At 42.7% G+C, this 22,403-nt stretch overlaps 1 protein-coding gene across 4 annotated transcripts in view; it reads right to left on the reverse strand.

Moving 5' to 3' along the window:
• The window catches only part of INPP4B (inositol polyphosphate-4-phosphatase type II B), a 339,838-nt gene that overhangs the window by 69,064 nt on the left and 248,371 nt on the right, over nucleotides 1–22,403 (reverse strand). For 3 of the 4 annotated variants that reach the window (XM_068154053.1, XM_068154054.1, XM_068154056.1), the window contains 3 exons: nucleotides 14,183–14,360; nucleotides 8,448–8,660; nucleotides 575–719 (listed from right to left, as the gene is read on the reverse strand). In XM_068154053.1, coding sequence (XP_068010154.1) covers nucleotides 575–719; nucleotides 8,448–8,660; nucleotides 14,183–14,360 — 536 coding nt within the window. The remainder of the gene's footprint in view (nucleotides 1–574; nucleotides 720–8,447; nucleotides 8,661–14,182; nucleotides 14,361–22,403) is intronic. The other variant, XM_068154052.1, reaches the window with a different exon arrangement.

Here is a 22,403-nt window from a genome sequence, read left to right on the forward strand (position 1 = left end):
CCTCACACTAGATCAGGTTGCCCAGAGCCACATCCAGCCCAGCCTTAAAAACATGCAGGGATAGGGCTTCCACCACCTCTCCAGGCAACCTGTTCCAGTATCTCACCATCCTCATGGTAAAGAACTTCCTTCTAACATCTAATCTAAATCTACCCTCCTCTAGCTTGGATCCACTAGCCCTAGTCCTAACCAAAGTTTATCTCTCCTTACAAGTTTCCTACGAGGTAAGACACACTCCAAGTGTGTCTTTTCCAAGTGGTATATTGAAGTAAAATCTAAAATGAATTAAACTACATCACTCTTGCAAGGAAACTGTTGTGGTTTCAAAGTGTTTTCATCACAGCACACAACAAAACCCCACCTAGGCACAGCAAGCAGTTTGAGCACACAACGGAGCTGTAATTGTGGTAAAGAGCCTTCCACCATTCAAGGCTATGACTCCATGAAACCTGGCCATCAGCACTCTCAGAGATACTCCTGGACTCATCTTCATATCATTTTTCCATAATGTTTCCTATTTTTATTAGCCAACAATTTAGAAAATAACCCCACAACACCTAAAAAGGTTGCTTACCACCTGTAGGCAACACCTTGCAGTCTGCTGCTGGAGGGTCCTTCTCACCCTCTTTACCATCGCTGATGTTGTCTTTTTCAAGCAGTCTGTCCACCATGGCAATAACACAGTTTAAACTCTTCCCCACATTGGCCCACACTCTGTCCTGAAAAGAGCAGAATTATCACTGCACATTACTGAAGACAAAAAAGGGGACAACACTAACTTACTATTAACACCTTAAAGTGGAGACAGATAGGCAATGGATGAGAAATATTAGTAGAAATATTAACTGTCAGCCTGCTATCAACTTAAGCCTTTTTAATGGAGAGTTTTTTGGCTGTGTTAATGACTGAACTGCATCTGCTTGGGTTCTTTGGAATAAACACCTGTGCCTTCAATTCTACATGAAAATAGATGCAAAACTTCAGGCCTAATCACAAGGAAATGAGCAGTTTGAGATAATGCAGTAAGAGGGCAGACATTCAAAGCCTCCCCAGATCAAACCTTGAGTGTGACTGCCAGTTCTGCCATAGTGCTTGACAACCTCTTTTTGATAATGTAACATACCCTCTGTTTTACCACACCAGTTACTCTGGTCCAGCAAATGGAAAATTGAAGGACTAGAATTAAAACCTTGCTGTCATGACATGTTTATTGGGTAACACAATTTCCATTTGGCTCTTCCTCTGGCACACCTGCACTCAACTCAGTTTATAATAAATATGAGAAGTACACATGTAATAGAGTGATAAAAGAAATTCTGTACAAGCAGAGAACAAATGAGATAAGATGGAGCAAACCAAAGAGATATCATAGAATAGAATCATAAAGTCAATAAGGTTGGAAGAGACCTCAAAGATCATCAAATCCAATCTGTCACCCAAGACCTCATGACTACTAAACCATGGCACCAAGTGCCACGTCCAGTCCCCTCTTGAACACTTCCATGGCCAGTGACTCCACCACCTCCCCAGGCAGCACATTCCAATGGTTAACAACTCTCTCTGGGAAGAACTTTCTCCTCACCTCCAGCCTAAACTTCCCCTGGTGCAGCTTGAGACTGTGTCCTCTTGTGCTGGTGCTGGTTGCCTGGGAGAAGAGACCAATCCCCTCCTGGCTACAACCTCCCTTCAGGTAGTTGTAGACAGCAATAAGGTCTCCCCCAAGCTTTCTCCAGGTTAAACAATCCCAGCTCCCTCAGCCTCTCCTTGTAGGGCTTGCGCTCAAGGCCTCTCCCCAGCCTCGTTGCCCTTCTCTGGACACGTTCAAGTGTCTCAATGTCCTTCTTAAATTGAGAGGCCCAGAACTGGACACAGTTATGGAAGAAGGGTACAAGAAGGGTCTTTCAGGTGCTGGATGCCACAGAAATCAAAGTTCTTGCACTAACATTTGTGGGACTGAATAGGAAGAGAGAAAAAAAAAATCCAACCAAAAATTTGTAATAGGAATAATTGGCTGTACACCTAGCCAGAAATTGGATTAAAACCTAAACACAAGAACATAAACCCCTTCATATATAGGTTTTAATGCTGAGTCATTCTGAAACCAATGTGGAGCAATCACAGTTTCCTAGGGGGTTAAAAACGGAAAGATAATATCACTGCTCTTCTTTCTAGTTTATGATACAATAGCCAGAAGCATTATGTGCATGTCAGGCCTTGAGGGTAAAAGTGGAATTGCAAAAGACTTTTGCAGGAAAGAAGGTCACAGAAACCTGAAAACTCACAGAAAAAGCATAGTTCCATAGAAATGGCAACACTTGGAAGCTGGGTGAAGGCAAAACTAGAACTACCACAAAGGCAAACTTTTAATCTAACATTCATTTTCAGTTACATGCTGCACTTTGCCAGCCTTTATCCTGACTGGGAGGATCTGATCTTCCCCCGTTTCCTCCACTCACGGGTATGTCCTGTGACAAGTGGACATCCTGCCTAGAGGGAAATGGCATGGGCCTGCAAAGAGAAGCATGTACTTGCTGAATCTGTACAGCAATACAGGTCCAGCTCTCCAAATCTGATTCCTGGAAAGATCTTGCAGAGCTGCCTTAAGCACAAGAGAGCACCCAGTGGTAGAGGTGGGTGCAGAAACTATGGTTCGATCCTCTCCCTAGGTAAACCCATGCCTTAACTGTGCCATGAAAATGGTATTGTCTTACAAGAAGCTGGTTACTCTCTTACAGCACTTCATGTAATCCACAATTTATTTATTTAAAGTACTGTATGTACAATGCAACATGTGGAAATATCTGCACCTGCATGCATGAAACAAACCATTAGAGAAGGGGCTGTATGATACACATCTGTGTAAACAAAATTTAGAGCCAAAGACAGAAGATGGGCAGAGGGGTTGGAACTAGATGATCCTTGAGGTCCCTTCCAGCCCTGACAATTCTATGCCTCTATTCCTTGAAAAGTTTAATCCTGCATGTACCTCAAGCATTCCTGAACAACATTCAGGATATGGGAGAAACTATTGATTTCCACCATCCACAAGTACTATTTCTGAGACAAGAATCAGCAATGAAATATTGCAAATGGTAAAATTTCCGGCCTGAAACAGCTGCAAAGCATTTCCAGAGAGTAGCAGGGGACTTCAGCCCTTCTAGCCACTGAGGCTGCTGAGGTGTATGAACTCAAGCTGCCCATTGTGGCTGCAGCAATGTTATTTTCCCTTTCCTGCCTCGGCTGGGGGAGTTTAATCCCAACACAGAGAGTGTTAAGCTCTTAACGAGCATCTGGAGTTACTGCACAAGCAACATGGATATGAGCCCTTGGTTCATTTTGTAAAGAACACTTCTCTCTTTCCAAACCAACTGTTAATCCAGCACTGAGATGATGTCTATACAATATCCACACAAACATGCCCTGGGGGTTTTGAAGCAAAATTCAAACCCATCTGTGGACAGAAAGCTCACTCCTGTTATCATTTATCTGGCTGGTTTACATATGGGTGAGTGAGAATGGGTCTGTACAACAGCTTTCTCCACAGAGGAGGTTCCTGGGATTAGAAGCTACCATTGTAGGCAGTGAGAAAAAACAGATGTGTCTATTGCTCATTATTGTGTCTGCACCAAAGATGGCCACATTTTGACAAAAGGGTTGTTGAAATTCAGCAGTTTGGCAAGAACAACTTGGGCAAAAATGCAGTTTTCAGTCAATGAAAATCAAGTGACTACCTACTGTTCTCTGTGAGAAGAAATCCATCCATTGCCCATTCTTTGTCATCTCTTACTATCCCCCTGACCTTGTGCTGGCTTTAGCTGGGATAGGGTTAGCTGTCTTCAAAGTACCCTAGCATGGGGCTGCCTTTTGGATTAGTGCTGAGAAGAGTGTTGATAACACAGGGGTGGTTTAGTTGTTGCTCAGCAGTGTTTACACAGAATCAGAGCCTCTCCTGCTCCTCACACCTCCCCACCAGTGAGTAAGCTGGGGGTGCACAAGAAGTTGGGAGGGAACTATGATGGGACAGCTGACCCCAAGTGACTAAAGAGATATTGCAATCCATATGACATCATGCTCAGCATACAGAGCTGAAGGAAGGAGGAGGAGAGGGAGATACGGCGTTTGTCTTTCTAACTGTTATGCATGACGGAGCCCTAATCTCCTGGAGATGGCCAAACACCTGCCTGCTGATGGGAAGTGGTGAATAAATTCCTTGGTTTGCTTTGCAAGCATGGCTTTTGCTTTACCTTGTCAAGTGTTTTTATCTCAACCCACAAGGTTTCTCACTTTTACTCTCGCTATTCTCCCCGTGCCCCAATGTGAAGTGAGTGAATGGCTGCGAGGTGTTTAGCTGTTGGCAAAGGTTAAACCATGACAAATGTTTTCCTGTAGCCTAGCACACATTCCACCCACATTTCACCTTCTTAAGTGGTCTGTTTGCAATTTGCCCAAGAACTACCTCATAAGTGACAATTTTGAAGCATGTGCCAGGTTAAAGGACAAAACACAGCCATGGCCCCTCAAGTAAGCACTCTTACAAGCCCTCAGTGTGAACGTAGGGGTCAGAAGAAAAGAAGTCTTATTTATTGATACACTGAAGTACTAAGACCCTAGATTCCTAAGCAGGGATGCTTCTTCCCTCAATACCAGTTTTCCCATCAGTTACTGTGCAGCTAATTGCATGGTGAGTTTACTACTATGGTGTGAAAGAACACAAGAAACAAGGTCTCCTGCTCTTTCCGATTACTGCTGAAAAGTCAAGGCAGTGACAGGGACGGTGAAAATCTAGAGCCGGGCTTGACACCCTTGGACAAGGCAGAGTGGGACAAGGCAGTGACACATTGCCAAAATTCAGTATCCATTTGGGACATTATGGACTCCTGGCACATGTGGCTATGTGCTGCTGGTTAGAAATGGAGTTGCACTCCTCTTGCTGCCTCTGCTGTGTCACTGGCAGACAGGCATGCTGGCTTACAACAATCTCCATGAAAACCTAGGCCTTGGCATCACAGCAAATTGGGCACTTTTCTTAGGACATTTAGAAATGAACCTGTATAATAATTCACTTTCATCTACCCAATTCAAAAAATGTAATTAATTTCCAGCTGTTCTGAAAGTATCATTAACAGGCAATTCAATTCCCCTGTTCCAGAGAGCAGGAGTGGAAACTATTTTCTGTCATTGCACCTGACCAGATGTCTTTCTCCTAAGCACTGCTGCCAGTGGAGTCCCAGAGGCTGGGTTTTTTTTTTCCATTTTCAAAGGATTCTCAGGCTTCCTAAATTCACTACAGAGCTCCTCAGTCATCGCCTGTCCTTCCATACACACCACTGCAGCTGTGCACTTCACTTGTGCCAAGTCTGACATGGCAACTGCATTCCCCAGTGCTCAGAAGATACTGTGTCTCCCACTAAGCAGGTTGATAGCCATACAGCATCTTGAGGTCTTTTAGAGGTATGCTCACAGATATAGCAATTATCTTAATTTCCATGATTAACACCCTCTTGTGATGTGACAGTGCTTTGGAATGGAATATACCTCACAGAGGTCAGTATTTCAGACCTGTGCCCAGGTACCATGTCAGTGTGTGTACATAACTGATTGGAAATGCCATTTGATCTGTTCTTTGGAGATACAGCTACGCTGTCAGTCAAAACCAGCTCCAAGTGGCAACATGCCCAACTTTTCTTGTATTATACATGACAACATGCTTTTTTCCCTTGTGCAGGGAGGTTCCTGGCTAGCCTTGCAGCTGACAAGAGAACAGATTATCTACCCAGAGGCAATCAAACTCTCAAAAATTGGTGGTGCAAACTCTCAAAAAGTGGTGCTTCACTACTGCCTGCATGCAGTGCACCAGGATAGATAGCTCAACCCACACTGCTGCCAGTTACTCTGGGATGTTTCTCCTTGGTGTGGAAGAAGGGAGGTGCAACACAGTACTGCTGTTGAGAAAAAAGATTTCTTTTGGACAGCAATGGTCAGTGAGTGAAAGGGAACCTTGCACTGTTAAAAAATTGGGAGTCACTCGAAGACACTTTTGGATGTTAGGGAAGGGGTTGGACCTCGCCTAGATTTTAAACACTGCCTTGAATTCACTTTTGTGATGGTCATAAGGCAATGCAGTCACCAGAAGTGGATGGAACAGGGTGATCTTGAAGAGTTATTGGATGTCACTGAAGATGATTTTGGGCAAAACTAAAACTGAAGATTGATAATAGCAGGGAAGGGGAAAAAAGCAGGACATAATACTGTGCATACAAAGCAATGTATCTCAAAGGGATTGTTTCCTTTTTATTTGACTTTCAGACTATTATGAAGCATTTTCTCAAGTTTAAATGCATTAATTATTTCTCTTTTCACCATGCTAATGACAATTTGATCATTACAACTTGCATTATTCATTCCCTCCACTGACAGAAAGAATGGAAAAAGTGATGGAAGCCTCATCTTTCAACTACAGAGAAACTCAAAATTTCTCTAAGATTCATATTGTCTCAGCTTTGACAGTGACTCTGGCTTGGTTTACCTCAGGAAATACTTGGAGATCAATTTGATTTTAATCAAGCAGGTAATCTTACACATTCAGGAGAAAAAATAGACACACTGTAAACCAACGTGCCTATATCATAGAATTATAGAATCAACAAGGTTGGAAAAGACCTCAAAGATCATCAAGGCCAACCTGTTGCCACAGACCTCATGACTACTAAATGATGGCACCAAGTGCCATGTCCAATACCCTCTTGAACACCTCCATGGCCAGTGACTCCACCATCTCTCTGGGCAGCACATTCCAGGGTCTAACAACTCTCTCTGGGAAGAACATTCTCCTCACCCCCAGCCTAAACTTCCCCTGGCACAGCTTGAGACTGTGTCCTCTTGTTCTGGTGCTGATTGCCTGGGAGAAGAGACCAACCCCCTCCTAGATACAACCACCCTTCAGGTAGTTGGAGACAGCAATAAGGTCTCCTCTGAGCCTCCTCTTCTCCAGGCTAAGCAACCCCAGCTCCCTCAGCCTCTCCTCATAGGGCTTGTGCTCAAGACCTCTCCCCAGCCTCGTTGCCCTTCTCTGGACATGTTCAAGATTCTCAATGTCCTTCTTAAATTGAGGGGCCCAGAACTGGACGCAGTACTCAGGGTGTGGCCTAACCAGTGCTGAGTACAGGGGAACAATGACTTCCCTACTCCTGCAGGCCACACTATTCTTGATGCCTGGCCGGATGCCATTGGCCTTCTTGGCCACCTGGGCACACTGCTGGCTCATGTACAGGCAGCTGTCAAACAGTACCCCCAGGTCCCTTTCTGTTTGGCAGCACTCCCTCCAATCCAACCCCAGCCTGTAGCACTACATAGCGTTGTTGTGGCCAAAGTGCAGCACCTGGCACTTGGACTTGTTGAATGTCATCATGTTGGACTCTGCCCATCTGTTCAGCTGGTCAAGGTCCCTCTGGAGAGCCCTTCTACCCCTTAACTGATCAACATCTGCTCCCAACTTGGTGTCCTCTGCAATTTTACTGCTGACTGACTCAATCCCCTAATGTTTTAATAGATGAAGACCAAGTGCCTGTCAGAAATATCATAGCTTTTTTGCAGAGACAGAAGTATGACATTCAAATTTATCCTGCACAAAAAAAAGCCATTATTAAAATGCAAAATGTCTCCCTCTCATCAAACCTGCAGTGATATTTACTTTTCAGAATGCTTCAACAGCTGTAGACAAACATTTTGGCTTTCATTTCAAGGAAAGAACCACCATGCTAGCCCCTCAGCTTGTTGAGAGAACATGAAAAAGTGAATTCAAGGCTCCAAAACCAGAAGACAAATAAAAGAATGAGTTAGTAATTTATTGTCTAAACCTCATGACTACTTAACGCATGGGGTTGGGGATAATTGCCTTTTCTCTAGAAGAAATACATTCTTCTACTCTTGTTTGTGTTATGGATAAAAATTGCAGTTCAGGTGTAAGTATTGTAGCTCTCACAAGTTATTAATTATTTATAATAGAGATTAATAGGCTGACATCCTTTACATTTATGAGAACTCAGTGATGAACTGAAAGCATGAGCCTGAACTGAATAAAAATAGCCTGAATTCAGCATGTAACAAAGCAGATCTATTATGAACACATCCAGCAAAATAATCAACTTACAAAATCTCAGCCACATAAATAATATAAACCTTTGAAAGATATGCTAAGAATGATAAAATCTAAAAGCTATGTTTGGGGCCAGGAGATAGTCATCATCCTCACTGTTACATGCACAAGAAAGCAGCTGCACAGAGGCACACTGTGCTTAGCAAAACACATCTGAGAAGTCTCTTTTGCTGGTTTTCCAATCCTACCACCCCTCCATAATATGTGAGAAGGACATTTTGGGCTTGTATTTGCTTATGCTGATTTGTAGGGTATAGGACTGAATACCAACCAGAAGTTTTTGGCTACTTACCCACTCTTCCTCATCATACTCAGAATGATGGGGTATAGAGTCCTGCCTTTTAACTTGAGAAGGATGATCCTGGTGCTGTAAATCACCCCCCTCTTCTGCACTGCTTCTAGGCACAGCTGGTTTCTTGAGGACACAGCCAGGTCTGGCTGTGTATAGTGCTAAAAGGGCACTTCTGACCAGCTGATCCTTGAAGGCATGCACAAATAACTCTGTCTAGAAAAAAAACATACACACAAACAAAAAGGTTAGACCAAAGAATGCAACAGTGCACAACAGCTATTATACCACTGAATTTCTTGTGGGCAGAATGGATATTTGTTTCAAGCTGTCCTGACAGGCAGAAAACAAAGGAGACCATCAAACAATGAGAAATAATTCAAGAGTTTTAGGGACATCATCACATTCTACAATGCCAGTGTCCCAACAATTAACACAAAAGTTCAGTATCTGTCACAGAAATCATTGTGGGTTTGTTTTTTTTTAAATAACCCCATTTTATTTGAGTTCCAAACTTTGCCAGCAGAGATGTGCCTCTGCATGAAACAGAGCAACCACCTACTGTTCCGTAATTTCCAAGTAAGTGTAGGGTAAAACATGGTTAACGATTTTGAGGATCCTCTTAAATGAAAACGCAGGACTCTACACTGCAGCCTCTGCAATCTCAGACTGCAGATTTTATTTCAGAGATAAATTCTGCTACCTGGAGGCAGGAGAAGACACCTGATTAATTTATTTATTTTTAAAGAAAGGAAACCTTGAAGTAATTTTCCCAGGCTATTCCATCTGCAGCATTTTTCTGAATCCCTCTTGTTGACTGTGACAGCTGGAAGTTTACCATAGATTTAAAAGCCTCCAGCTGCCCTGCATTATTCATCTCCCTTCCACCCCAACAAGAAAAAGAAAATGCTTTCTGCATATCACAGCATCACAGAATGGTAGGGGGGTTGGAATACACCTCTGCAGATCATCTGATCCAACGAGCAATGAGTCCAGGTGGGGTTTGAAAGTCTCCAGAGAAGAATCCACAACCGCTCTGGGCAGCCTGCTCCAGTGCTCTGTCACCCTCACAGTGAAAAGGTTTTCCTCATGCTGAGGTGGAACGTCCTGTGCTTCACTTTGTGTCCCCTTGTCCTATCACAGGGCACCATTGTTCCTTTCTTCTTGACACCCACCCTTCAGAAATTTATAAACACTAATAAAGACTCCTCTCAGTCTGCTCTTCTCCAGATTTAACAGCCCCAGGTCTCTCAGCTCCTTCATCATCCTCATAGCCCTCCATTGGACTCTCTCTAGTATTTCCCTGTCTCTCTTGAACTGGGGAGCCCAGAACTGGGCACAGTATATGGCCTTTAACATCTCTAGACTGTCTCCACACAACAGCACTTGCTGTTGCCACCAATTTCCCACGCATGCCCATCTTCTGCAGGCACACACATAGTGCTGTCTCCGCTACTTTTACTTAGGAGACTGGCCTGTTCCCTCCATCATCTGACACAACTTACTGAACAGGGGAGGGTGAGGTGCAAGAACAAGTTTCCCTCCACTACAGGGCAGCAATCACCAGCGAAACACCAGTGACAGACTTCTAGGGACAGTCACAACCTTAGTTACTGCAACAACATTCAACAGGGTTAATCTGACAGAGCAGAGAGCACATGCACCCCAATGTAATAGCACGTCCACCACATCCCACCAAAGCTCCTCTCCCCAGTCAGAGCTTCTGGTTCACAGGTGATAATGAAACAGTTTTGCATTTCTTTCACAGCAAAACTGCCTGAAGTTATTTATCCCCAGCCAGGGGGATTTAGTTGCCTTCCTATTTACACCGAACGCAGTGGATTGTCGCGTGCAGATTCAGATGTGCACGCAATCTTCATTACACAGGCATGAGGAAAAGCGTGTAGATAAGAATCAGAGCAACCAGCCTGAACAAGCAGTCACACAAAGCTAGGAAATGCTAGAAATGAAGGCTGCCCAGCCAAGCTCCACTCAGACCTGCAGTGCTTCTTATGCAAAATCTGGAGGAGAAATGACAAAAAACCCAAACCGACCAAACCAAACAAGTTTCAAGTGTCAGTATCTCTCTTCCTGGAAATCCTTCTCCCAGTTTCAGCATGTCTTTCTTCTACTCTTATTCCATTGCTGTTTGCTAGTACTGGCTCCCCTTTTGCATGCCTCTGCTCCTACTGGACTCTCTTCTTTTTCTTGCTTTCCTGATTCATCACCCCTTCAAAAGTTTACTGACATTTAGCCCACAATGCTTCAAATAATTGATAGATTTCTTAAAGCTCTAGCTGAGGCATCGGGTACCTGCTTGAGAAGTTCCTGCTTTTTCCCCATTTTCATGATGCTTAGGAAGAAGACATTTTTGAACCCTGATAGTTCCACAAATAAAGACAGAAAATTTGCTGCACATAAAACTCCAAGTCTGAAAAATGAAAACCTTAAGGATACCTAAGCTAAGTTGTGATTTTTTTACACCAGTATCAGGATGTCTGTCAGACCTGATTTGGGATTCTTTACTGATTAGGCTTGGTAACACTATTCATCTCCTGGGCAATTTTACCAGACCCATTCTGTCTTCTCTTTACTGACTTGGTGCTTAAACAGAGGCAGTTTTCTTAGATGTAGCCCTTCAAGACTCTCTCATATTAGTCCTGAACTGCAGCACAGGGCAATTCTAGTTTCCTACATTTCCAGCCTCCACACAGTGCACGCTCAGAGACCACAAAGTCTTTGGGGAATATTGCCAACCTTCTAAAGAGAAGTGGAAAAGTGAGACTTAGAGATTTGTCTCCTCCTGCATGGTAACAGCAGAGCTCCTCCTCAAGACTGTTCTACAGCTCCATAATAAGGCAGTCCAAACTACCTCACTTGCCTGTCCTTAGAAGCGACATCATCACAGCTTCCCTGAGGTTTTGTACATCCCCTTCCCCTCAAAGCCTGCTTGAGATCATTTCAGGTCTCTGCATCAGGCATGGTAGACTTGCAAAAGCTTTACATTTCAGAAAATTCTAAGTATCAGGCAACTTCAAGTGAAGAATATCCACTATGACTGCAATGTATATTAGGTAGCTATCTGCAAAGTTCAAATAACTTGAATTAATGTACACATTTTTTAAGGAAAACTCATTCTGAAAGACAAACTGGCACGGGAGAGAAACTTTTCTTGTATGGAGACTAAAATGCTTCTGTAATTAAATTCCATTCCGAGACTGCATTGGTTTAACAACAATCTACGTTTTAACTGCATTTTCTTGCAGCTCAGTACAGCTAAATTTGCAGAACATCAGTATTTATAACATGATATTGCAATCACAAAACAAGTCTAGTCAAAGAAATGGGAACTTTGCAAATTCCTTTAGATCCTCGACGAAAGGCTATTTCTGCAAACAAAGATAGGCATAGCCGGGAAATGAGTTTATCAAGCTTGCTGCAAGCTGCAAATGCTGATACACTTGTCGACAGCTAAAAGCTTCCTTAATCAATTAACAGAAAGTGTTGATAAAAGGCTGTCTCAGGAAAACAGTGCAGCAAATTGCAAAGCATATATGGAGAAATAAAGCCATGCTTGATATGAGAAAATAAGCTCCATTTAAGGAGCTGCAGTGGAATTATTCGATTTCATTTTCCACTTTCAATGCATGCAGCCAGCCTTTCCATTCCTAACATAAACACATAGGTTACATTATTGATAGCTCTGATTTACTCACTAAGGTTTTCAGAGAAACTAAGGTTTTCTTAGAGAAATTACTTGATATATCTTGCTGAATATTATCTTAAATTGCAAGATGCTTTTCAGTAAACTTGAGGAATCAAGCACAGAATTTTTACAGCCTCTAACAGCTGTTCAATTCCTAAATTTCTGTTGAGTTTGAATGTCAGAGAACACTGAATCTTTTATTTTTTACATATAAAAAAGGTGGCTGAACTGAAGCACCTCCTATGCCTCAAGCACACAGGTAGGCATCATGGAATTCTGTTCAGAAGAACATGCTAGCCTATCTTAAATGTAACCAAGGACACTATGCTAGTCTTGGTTCTCCTATATTGTCCCAGATAATCTCCCAGATTATGTAGAGAGGTTATCTTTGATACCAAGATGATGCTTTGTGTTAACCATAAGGGATTTAACTGCAACACTGTGTGGGTTCACTCACTTTAGAGTCTGGAAACTTAATATCACCATTCCCTGAAGTTGTTTGGTAGTCCTCTCCTTCCTCCCCAAGTCTCTTCCCTTCTTTACAAGAAGCTGTCCCTCCACACTACTTTGCACAGCAGTAGTCCAACCCTCTCTCTCAATTATTGCCTTCTCCTCTAAGTAAATTTGGAAATAGACAATGAAGCAGGGATTCAGCTGTTCCTGCAGCAGTTGTTCAGACAACTGGATTCACTTATTCCAAGCCATGGTTCAAACAGTGGGCTAGCATCACAGCTGCCTGCAGCCACTCTGAAACTGTCCACTTCTCCCATCGAGACATATAAAGGTGAGAAGGCCAAAGCAAATGGCTATAGCTGACACAAATTCCTCAGCAGCCAGCTCTTGAATCTTCAGAACAAACACTTCTTTGTTTGGTTTGTGTCACTTGTCCATGTCTATTTCTAACAGAGCAGCTCCACTTTTTTGATGTACAGATAAAAATGGCTTTATTCAGTACTACATAGAAAAGTACATTACCATTACCACCACTCCAACCCCCCCTAAACCCCTTACTTTCATTCCCAGGCTGAAATCTAGTTTCCTATATTATCTCTGACATTCACAGCATCTCCAGTGTTCTCAGAGTTATTGTGGATTTACACATCTGTAACCAAGAGCAATGTTTATCTCCCCTGTGGCTCTGAGGCAATGCCTTCTCAGTATGTGGCTGAGTTCAATATTCAGGCTGGAAGCTCTCCCATTGAACAATGTGCTGCTGTGATAATAGTGCTCAGCAGACCACAGGGGTTGCCACTTCCCAATAGCTGAAGATATATTGAAATGGTTATTGATAGTAGTATTAAGCCATATTGAGATCACATTACAGAATGTATTGCCCAAGAAGTGATGGGAAACCTTTTTCAACCCCTTTGCTCATAGTTATAATGCTTAATATTTTAATGGGATAACATATGCTTAAAAGTACTTCAAACTTCAGCTAATTTCCAATATCACTCAGAGACAGGTGGAAGAGATCATCTTCCTTAATTTAGAGTTAAAGAAACTAAGATGAGAAAGAGCCTAAAGCTACAGAGGAACAGCAGAGGAGAAAAAGGATTAAAACTGGGAGACCTCCTGGTGTCAACTTCCTAGCTTCTGCTTCCAGACTGCATCACTGTTTCTGTTCATGCTATTATTCTAAACCTTATAGACAAACCTGGCTTGAACTACCTCCCACAAGCAGCAGTTAGAAGTATCTCAGAAAGAGAAATAAAACAAAATTATTTACAATAATCTCTTTTTGATAAGCCCCAGTATGTGGCCACTAGAGGATAACAAAGACACACAAAATTAAGTTAATCATACTTTCAAATAAAGACAACCTTTACAGATCTCATTAATTCTCTACATGGAAGGCCTAGAGAAATGCTAAACAATATTCTTCTTTCCAACAGCAACATTGTGAAGCTTATTTTAGCAAAGCTTATTTAATATTTCCTGATGCTATGAAAGTCAATGTATGCAGAAAAAAAATCCCTAGCAGTTAGAGACTTGGTTATTCCATTTTCCATTGCAATGAAGATTTGAATCCTACCTTTTCTGAAAGCATCTTTAAAGAATTCTTCAAGCTGTCTGGAGAATGCTGGCTTGCAGAATTAAGCAGCAGGTCTGCATGGCTTGATATGAGTGGTTGTAGATGATTGATGTTGCTGAGAACTTCTTTTGCTTTGGCTGTGTTTTCAGGTGAATAGTAAATACACTGGTATCCAGTACTGTAGGTAAGAGAGGGGCACAGAATGTCAAAATCATTTCTGCTGTTAATAGCAATGCTTCATGTGCTGAAAAAGTCTTACCACTACTTTGGCAAAAAATTACAAGATACCTGAACTGCACTGATATCATTGAAACGCTCCTTGCTTTAAGGGTAAAAACCAAATCCTTGCTTGAACAGAGGAGGACACCCGGCTGCCTGCCACCAAATGCTGCAGCTAGTACTGTTCAGCCTATTCATCTCCTAGAGTGATTGAACTCAGCATCAGAAAACCAGGTTTTTATTTGTTTATTTGAACAAATTTCATGCTGGGGAAATAAAAGGTTTGATCAAGTCAGGTAATAATCACAAAGAGAATAAGGCTTCTTACTTTTCCAACTGAATTTCCTGTTGTTACATCATTAACAACCTTACTAAACCTTTCAAAGTGAGCCATTAATGTTTAATTGATCAGTGGCACACAGACTTTTGTTTAGCACCAGTGACGTCCAGGATGTGGTGATAAACAATTATCGCCCATAAAAACCACTTGCAAGAAAAGACACAGAAACAGGGTATGGGAGTTAAACACACAAATTCATCCTCCAAACCTATCTTCCTTTCATCTGTTCACACACTAATACAATTCTCTTGCATGACTTCTCCTATCCCTCTTCCCTCCCCACAATTCATAATAATGTAACATCCTTTTATGCTGAGGGAGCTGGGATTGTTCAGCCTGGAGAAAAGAAGGCTCAGGGGAGACCTTATTGCTCTCTACAACTACCTGAAGGGAGGTTGTAGGCAGGAGGGGCTTGGTCTCTTCTCCCAGGCAACCAGCACCAGAACAAGAGGACACAGTCTCAAGCTGCGCCAGGGGAAGTTTAGGCTTGAGATGAGGAGAAAGTTCTTCTCAGAGAGAGTTGTTAGGCATTGGAATGTGCTGCCTGGGGAGGTGGTGGAGTCCCCATCCCTGGAGGTGTTCAAGAGGGGATTGGACATGGCACTTGGTGCCATGGTTTAGTCATGAGGTCTGTGGTGACAGGTTGGACTTGATGATCTTTGAGGTCTCTTCCAACCTTGGTGATTCTGTGATTATTCCAAAACACCATTTTAGACAGCACGCACACACCTACAGGTTCTTCTATGCAGCACACAACTCCCCACCTAAAATTCATGTACATAATCCTCTACACAGCTCTGCTTCTGTCTTTCAGAGAAACTAGGAAGAATCTTTTGTGTTTTCAGATTAACCTATAATGGTAACACAGGAAAAAACAGAACCAAGTAGCCCCTGAAACATTACCCATGCCAGAGTGGTGTACATACTACTCCCTGGTTGGCTTTGTCATGTCTCCCTTTTTTCCTATGTCTTTCCATCACACATCCTTCAGCCTCTTCCACCCTCTCCTCACTGATTTAATTCCCTTCTTAATTTCACATATCAAGACCTGAACTTTGACACACATGCAATCCTTGGAAGTTCACACATTTCATTTTGGTCTTTATTCCAGATGTCTTCACTCTCCCATTTCCCCTTTGTGTCTTCTAGTGTCCCTTCCAATTCCTCCTCATTATTTTTCCACAAATTAGAAATTAAATTTAATTCAACAATGCACATTCAGAATTCATCTGGATGTGTTCCTGTGCAACCTGCACTAGACTCTGTGGTCTTGCTCTGGCAGGGGGGTTGGGCTTGATGATCTCCAGAGGTCTCCTCAAACCCCTAACATCCTGGGATCCTCTAAGTCCAAATGAAATCACTTCCATAACAGTTAAAAGGCTTAACTCATCTGACAAATAAGGACAGATTCAAACAGTCTTAAAACTCAGCCTCTTGCTTAGATACCTCATTGAGTTACAGACCCTAATTCTGTAGCACCCCATTTTTTTTTGTCTTTTGCCAATATCTGCATGTTTAGAGGCAATCAGGATGAACAGCATTTGAGTCAGAGAAGCTTTGCCATGATGCTGGTGATACTGCCAGCCACACCAAAATTACTATGTGTCTCCAATTCACAGTTCCATACATGAGTTGCTAGGCTGCTGAGTGCAGAGGTCAGAATTCTGAATATTTCCACAAAATGAATTGTGTAAGCTATCTCTTCAAAGAATTAGGGGAAAAAGATCCCTGTCCCTCTGAGAAATGAGGAACTGGCCACAGCTCTGCCTTCAAGGTGTTAGTGAAATGAGCTTCCAAAGTTAGAGCTCTCTCTACATTTGCTGCAACTCTCAAGCTGTCAGACTCAGTAGACAAGGCAAGGACAAAGAGCAATAGTCTATGTTAATTGTAGTGAAGACATAGTCTTAAAAGTCTTGATACTTCACAGCACTGAATAATCTTCTTTAATTCCCCTTCAGCTTTTCCCAACCTTTATCAAGCAGCCTTTTTGCAGGCTGATTCTGGCTAACACTGTTATCGAGCTCACCATGCACACACTCCTTCCTGGGATTCCCCTCAGCCTTTAATTCCCAGATCCCTTTCACTGATCTCCCACAGCTCTAAGCTTCACTGAATACTGCAGCAGAAAAGCAGCAGACAATGCAAAAAGAAAAGAAAGAGGCAAGAGAGATACTAAATCTGTGTGCAGTTCTCATTCTAATAGAGTCAACGATAGCTTTTAAATAAAGGAAATGGTGAAGAGGGAAGGAGTCTTTCTTCAGAACATTCTATCATCCCTCGTTATGTGGCTGATTTTACCATTCCCTGAACCTCAGAAAGTGTGAGACAACTCCAAGTATTCAGTTTATTTCAGAATTTGAGGGCAACTTCCCCTCTCCCCCAAGAAAGCTACTCTTTTTCAGACACAAAGTATTTGGAGTATCCGAAGTTTCTAATTGTTGTGTCTCAACACTGCTGCATCCAAGACTGGCTCGAGTTTCTCAACAGCCCTGCCATTCATGAGAAGACATTATGAATTCCCATTCACTGAAATAAGTTTCCTTATAAATATAAACTACTTTCAGAGCATGCTGCTATGTATACTTATGCTGATACATAGTGTGGGAGTAGTGATAAGCAGTGTTACTAATTGTTTAGTAGTAGTACCACTACTATTTCAGTGATAAGTAGTATCATTTAAATGAAGCTGCCAAGTGTCCTAATGCAGAAAATAGATCACAGGATGTTAGGGGTTAGAAGGGTCCTCTGGAGATTGAGTCTAACCCCTCTGCCAGAGCAGGATCGTAGAATGTAGCACAGATCACACAGTAACACATCCAGACAGGGCTTGAAAGTCTCCAGAGAAGAGACTCCACAACCTCTCAGGGGAGCCTGTTCCAGTGCTCTGCGACCCCTACAGTAAAGAAGATCTTCTTCATGTTGAGGTGGAACTTTCTGTGCTGCAGTTTACATCCACTGTCCCTTGTTGTATCGCATGGCACAAGTGAGCAGAGGCTGACCCTTCCTGACCCACAGCCCTCAGATCTTTATAGACATTAATCAGATCCCCTCTCGGTCTTTTCTCCAGACTAAAGAGCTGCAGGTCTCTCAGCCTTTCCTCACAAGGCAGTGCTCCAGAGACTTCATCATCCTTGTAGCCCTCCATTGGACTCTCTCCAGTAGATCCCTGTCCCTCTGGAACTGTGGAGCCCATAACTGGATGCAATATTCTAGGTGGGATACACCATTAGCCTTGGCTACAAGGGCACACTGTTGTCTCATGGAGAACTTGGTGTACACCAAACTCCCAGATCCTTCCAACACATCACCTGTGGCAGTGTCACTTTCAATGAAGGGAATCATGAATAAGAGCAACTCTTGCATTAGGGCAAAGACCAGAAGAGTAAGTCCAATGTGGGAAATCAGCCGCACTGTGAAGACCTACCTTTGATATGTAAAATACATGATTAACCAGGTAACTTTAAGAAAACTCTATAATAATGTCTTCTGGGTGAAATTTCAAAGCTTCCACTAAGCATATTAACCCACACTTAATCATTTCCATATATTGGCACCATCATTAACTATGCACACATGGCAGTCAGTGGCCATTTCAGCTTCCAAACTGCTTTAACGGCACTGCTGTGTCATTTTAATACAGATTACATTGATTGCATCTGCAGTTTGAACTCTACATGATCAAAGTTCTGCCTGAGAATATACACTGCAATATTGTAAATGCCTAATTTTTAATGACACTCTGACTAACTCCACTCCTGCTGTTAACTGAGTAATTTGGGTGACTGAGTTAAATTGTCACCATCTGGGACTGGGTTAACATCTTTCAACAATGAATATTTGACCCCACATTTTTCACGGTCAAAACCACAGACATTAACATCAAGAATACAGTTAAAGCATACACAGCAAGAACATCTACCCCCAGATAACCTCGAGCTTATAATACATTGCTGAAGATACCAATTTAGTGGCTTATTTATGCATCACATGTATTCTGTCTAAAGTGGGAAGTGATAATCAAAAATAAATTGCTACTGAAAAAAAAAAAGCTGCTCCAGACAATTCACTGCCTCAGGAAATAAAACCAAACCATATGATCAGTTCTAAGGTTTTGCAAACAATCTTGAGAGAGATCAGAAGCTGGAATTAAATTTTTATTTCCTGAAGATTCTCTCTCAAATGTGGAAATTCGGACTTTGAATACTGAGGAAAAAGAAATTATGTTATTCATTCTGTCTAATCTACCTTATGACATCCAACTCTCCATGAATCCTTATCTTAAAGCAATGGCTGAGGCTATGTGCACAGAGCTTCTCTTGCTGCTCTTCCATTTTCTCCTCGTTCCTAACTGAGCTTCGGAATAACTCTATGTCAGTGCCTTCAGCTGGTACAAGGATGTGAGTTTCAGCAAAAAGAAAGGTCAAGATGCCCCCTTCACTTGCCATCTAGAGACCAAAGTAGGGCAAATGTCCAAGTGGCACAAGTGAATTTCACAGAATCACCAAGGTTGGAAGAGACCTCAAAGATCATCAAGTCCAACCTGTCACCACAGACCTCAAGAATAAACCATGGCACCAAGTGCAATGTCCAATCCCCTCTTGAACAGCTCTTGGGATGGGGACTCCACCACCTTCCTGGGCAGCACATTCTAATGGCTAACAACTCTCTCTGTGAAGAACTTTCTCCTCACCTTGAGCCTAAACTTCCCCTGGCACAGCTTGAGACTGTGTCCTCTTGTTCTGGTGCTGGTTGCCTGGGAGAAGAGACCAACCCCCTCCGGGCTACCACCTCCCTTCAGGTAGTTGTAGACAGCAATAAGATCTCCCCTGATTTCATAGTGACTCTTCCTAGGAAGACTAGAAAGGTGTGTGGCAAGCCTTCCACAGCTCTTCAAATTTATTTTAGAGTATCTTTAAATTGGTGGAAAGATGCAAGCAGGCTTTAACATAGGGAAGAATTTCATGCAGGGTAACTGAGTATGGCTTTTATCAGAAGATAAAAGGTATTGTGCCTCACCACAAGCCGGAGGCTAAATGGTGCCTTTCAGTGGAGCCTTTTCCTGGCAGCCTGCTCAAGCGCACCAGAAATGATGGCAAAGTTCTGAGTCTGCACTTCTGCCACTCCTAGTGTCCAAAACATACAATCCTTTCTAACCTTCATACACCAAGCTCCCCCAAATCCTCATTCTCTTCTTTTTTCAGCCCCAGTCCCCTTTCTTCTTATGTCTGCTTAAGGCAATTCCACCCAGAGAGCCTAGCCTCTGGAAAATACTGTGGTGAGATTGTTAGATCTCAATGAATAGCACAAACTTCGGCAACATTTCATCAAAACATCCAACAACCTATTATGGTCAGTGAAACAATGCTCATCTACACAAAGCCTAATCTCTCTCTCACATACATGCAAAAAGGGGAACGTGAGCAAAGAAAAAGACCTGAAAAGTGCTGTGTGTGACAAGCTGTGGTTTCCCTTCGAGAATAAAGGTTACAATTAGATCAAACACAAATCCTTATTGCAACATCTCTGGAATTGCCTGTAAAACAATATTACAGCAGGCTCCTGAGAGAATGGAAATGGGTTGAAAGCTCTGAAACTCACATAAGAGAAACCCTGAAGATCTTGGTGTTAATAACATCTCCAGTAACAAGTGCATTGATGAAGGAGCGCACCTTACACTTTGAACAAAAATCTAAGCCTCATCAAAGAAAAAGGAATCTCTTCAGACAACTCAGATTATTATGGCTTAAAAATAAAAGCTAAAAAATTACCAGAAACCCCTTTTCAGTGCTATCCCAGCTTTAATCTTGTGCTAATTTAATGCAGGACCATTTCCAAAGAACTTACTGGAAACTGTGTCCAAACCCATAGTGAATCACAGCCCCTAACAAAACTTGCGGGACACCTCTGGTTTTCCTGATGGGTCGTACTGGGGGTGTCCCCCAGGGATCAGCTCTGGGCCCCACCTCTTTAATATCTTCACGGATGAACTGAATGAGGGGATTGAGTCAGTCATCAGCAAATTTGCAGATGACACCAAGTTGGGAGCAGATGTTGATTTGTTAGAGGGCAGAAGGGCTCTGCAGAGGGACATCAACTGACTGGACACATGGGTGGAGTCCAACAAAATGACATTCAACAAATCCAAGTGCCGGGTGCAGCACTTTGGCCACAACAACCCCATGCAGAGCTACAGGCTGGGGTCAGAGTGGATGTAGAGTTGCCAAACAGAAAGAGACCTGGGAGTGCTGATTGACAGCATTGTCAATCAGCCAGCAGTGTGCCCAGGTGGCCAAGAAGGACAATGGCATCCTGGCATGCATCAAGAATAGTGTGGCCTGCAGGAGTAGAGAAGTCATTGTGCCCCTGTACTCAGCACTGCTTAGGCCACACCTTGAGTACTGTGTCCAGTTCTGGGCCCCTCAGTTTAAGACGGACATTGAGACACTTGAATGTGTCCAGAGAAGGGCAACGAGGCTGGGGAGAGGCCTCGAGCACAAGCCCTATGAGGAGAGGCTGAGGGAGCTGGGGTTGTTTAGCCTGGAGAAGAAGAGGCTCAGGGGAGTCCTTATTGCTGTCTACAACCACCTCAAAGGTGGTTGTAGCCAGGAGGGAGTTGGTCTCTTCTCCCAGGCAACCAGCACCAGAACAAGAGGACACAGGCTCAAGCTGTGCCAGGGGAAGTTTAGGCTGGAGGTGAGGAGAAAGTTCTTCACAGAGAGAGTTGTTAGCCATTGGAATGTGCTGCCCAGGGAGGTGTTCAAGAGGGGATTGGACGTGGCACTTGGTGCCATGCTGTAGTAGTCATGAGGTCTATGGTGCCAGGTTGGACTTGATGATCTTTGAGGTCTCTTCCAACCTTGGTGGTGATTCTGTACTAAAAAATAAATAAAATCTTGTAACACTGAGTCTGTGCTTTGGCTAAAACGGAGATCATCAAATTGGATTTTAAAGAAGAAGACATAAGTCCCTAGTGTGCCTTGAAAGTGACTTATGGATATTTCAAGCGGTGAGGCATTCTATGGGTCCAACTTACAGAATGTCTGCCTTAAATGTTCCTGCACAACTGAACTCCAAAGGTAGTAATTTGCTGTGCCACTCAGACAAGCCCTTCCACATGCTGGAAGGAGAAGCAATCTATACTAGCAGGCCAATGGAAGATTGAATCTGAACCACTGACTTTCTCTTTTAGCTAGGAATCAGGAAGGAGAAACATGAAAAGAACAAACCAATATAGCACTGTGAAATAAAAAAACCCTATACTAAATATAGGCTACACAGATAATTAATATTCCATAATTATTTAGCATACCTTAATCATCACACTTCAATTATTTGAATTAAATGAATTTTGCCTAAATAAGACTGGAAAAAGTGAAGTATCTCTTGTTCTTACTCATCTTAGGATGCTCACTCTTGACTATGCCAGGGGCAGACATACTAGAGCCATGACTTACAGACATGCCTGATGTAGCGGTGAAGTCTTTTACACCGCTGTTGAAGATGAAGAACAACATGGGCTGTAAAGCCATGGACCTGCTTTCAGACCAGATGCCCCAAGTCTTGTTTTTCACTTAAAAGAAAAACTTCTCTCCCTCTCATTTTTAGGAATCTACCTTTTCTTTCTCTTACTATGACTTTCTTAGTGGCAACAAATGAGGGAAC

This window comes from Melanerpes formicivorus, unplaced genomic scaffold (assembly GCF_026170545.1).
Source record: "Melanerpes formicivorus ecotype bairdi unplaced genomic scaffold, bMelFor1.0.p_v2 SCAF_27, whole genome shotgun sequence".
In the NCBI taxonomy this organism is placed as follows: domain Eukaryota; kingdom Metazoa; phylum Chordata; class Aves; order Piciformes; family Picidae; genus Melanerpes; species Melanerpes formicivorus.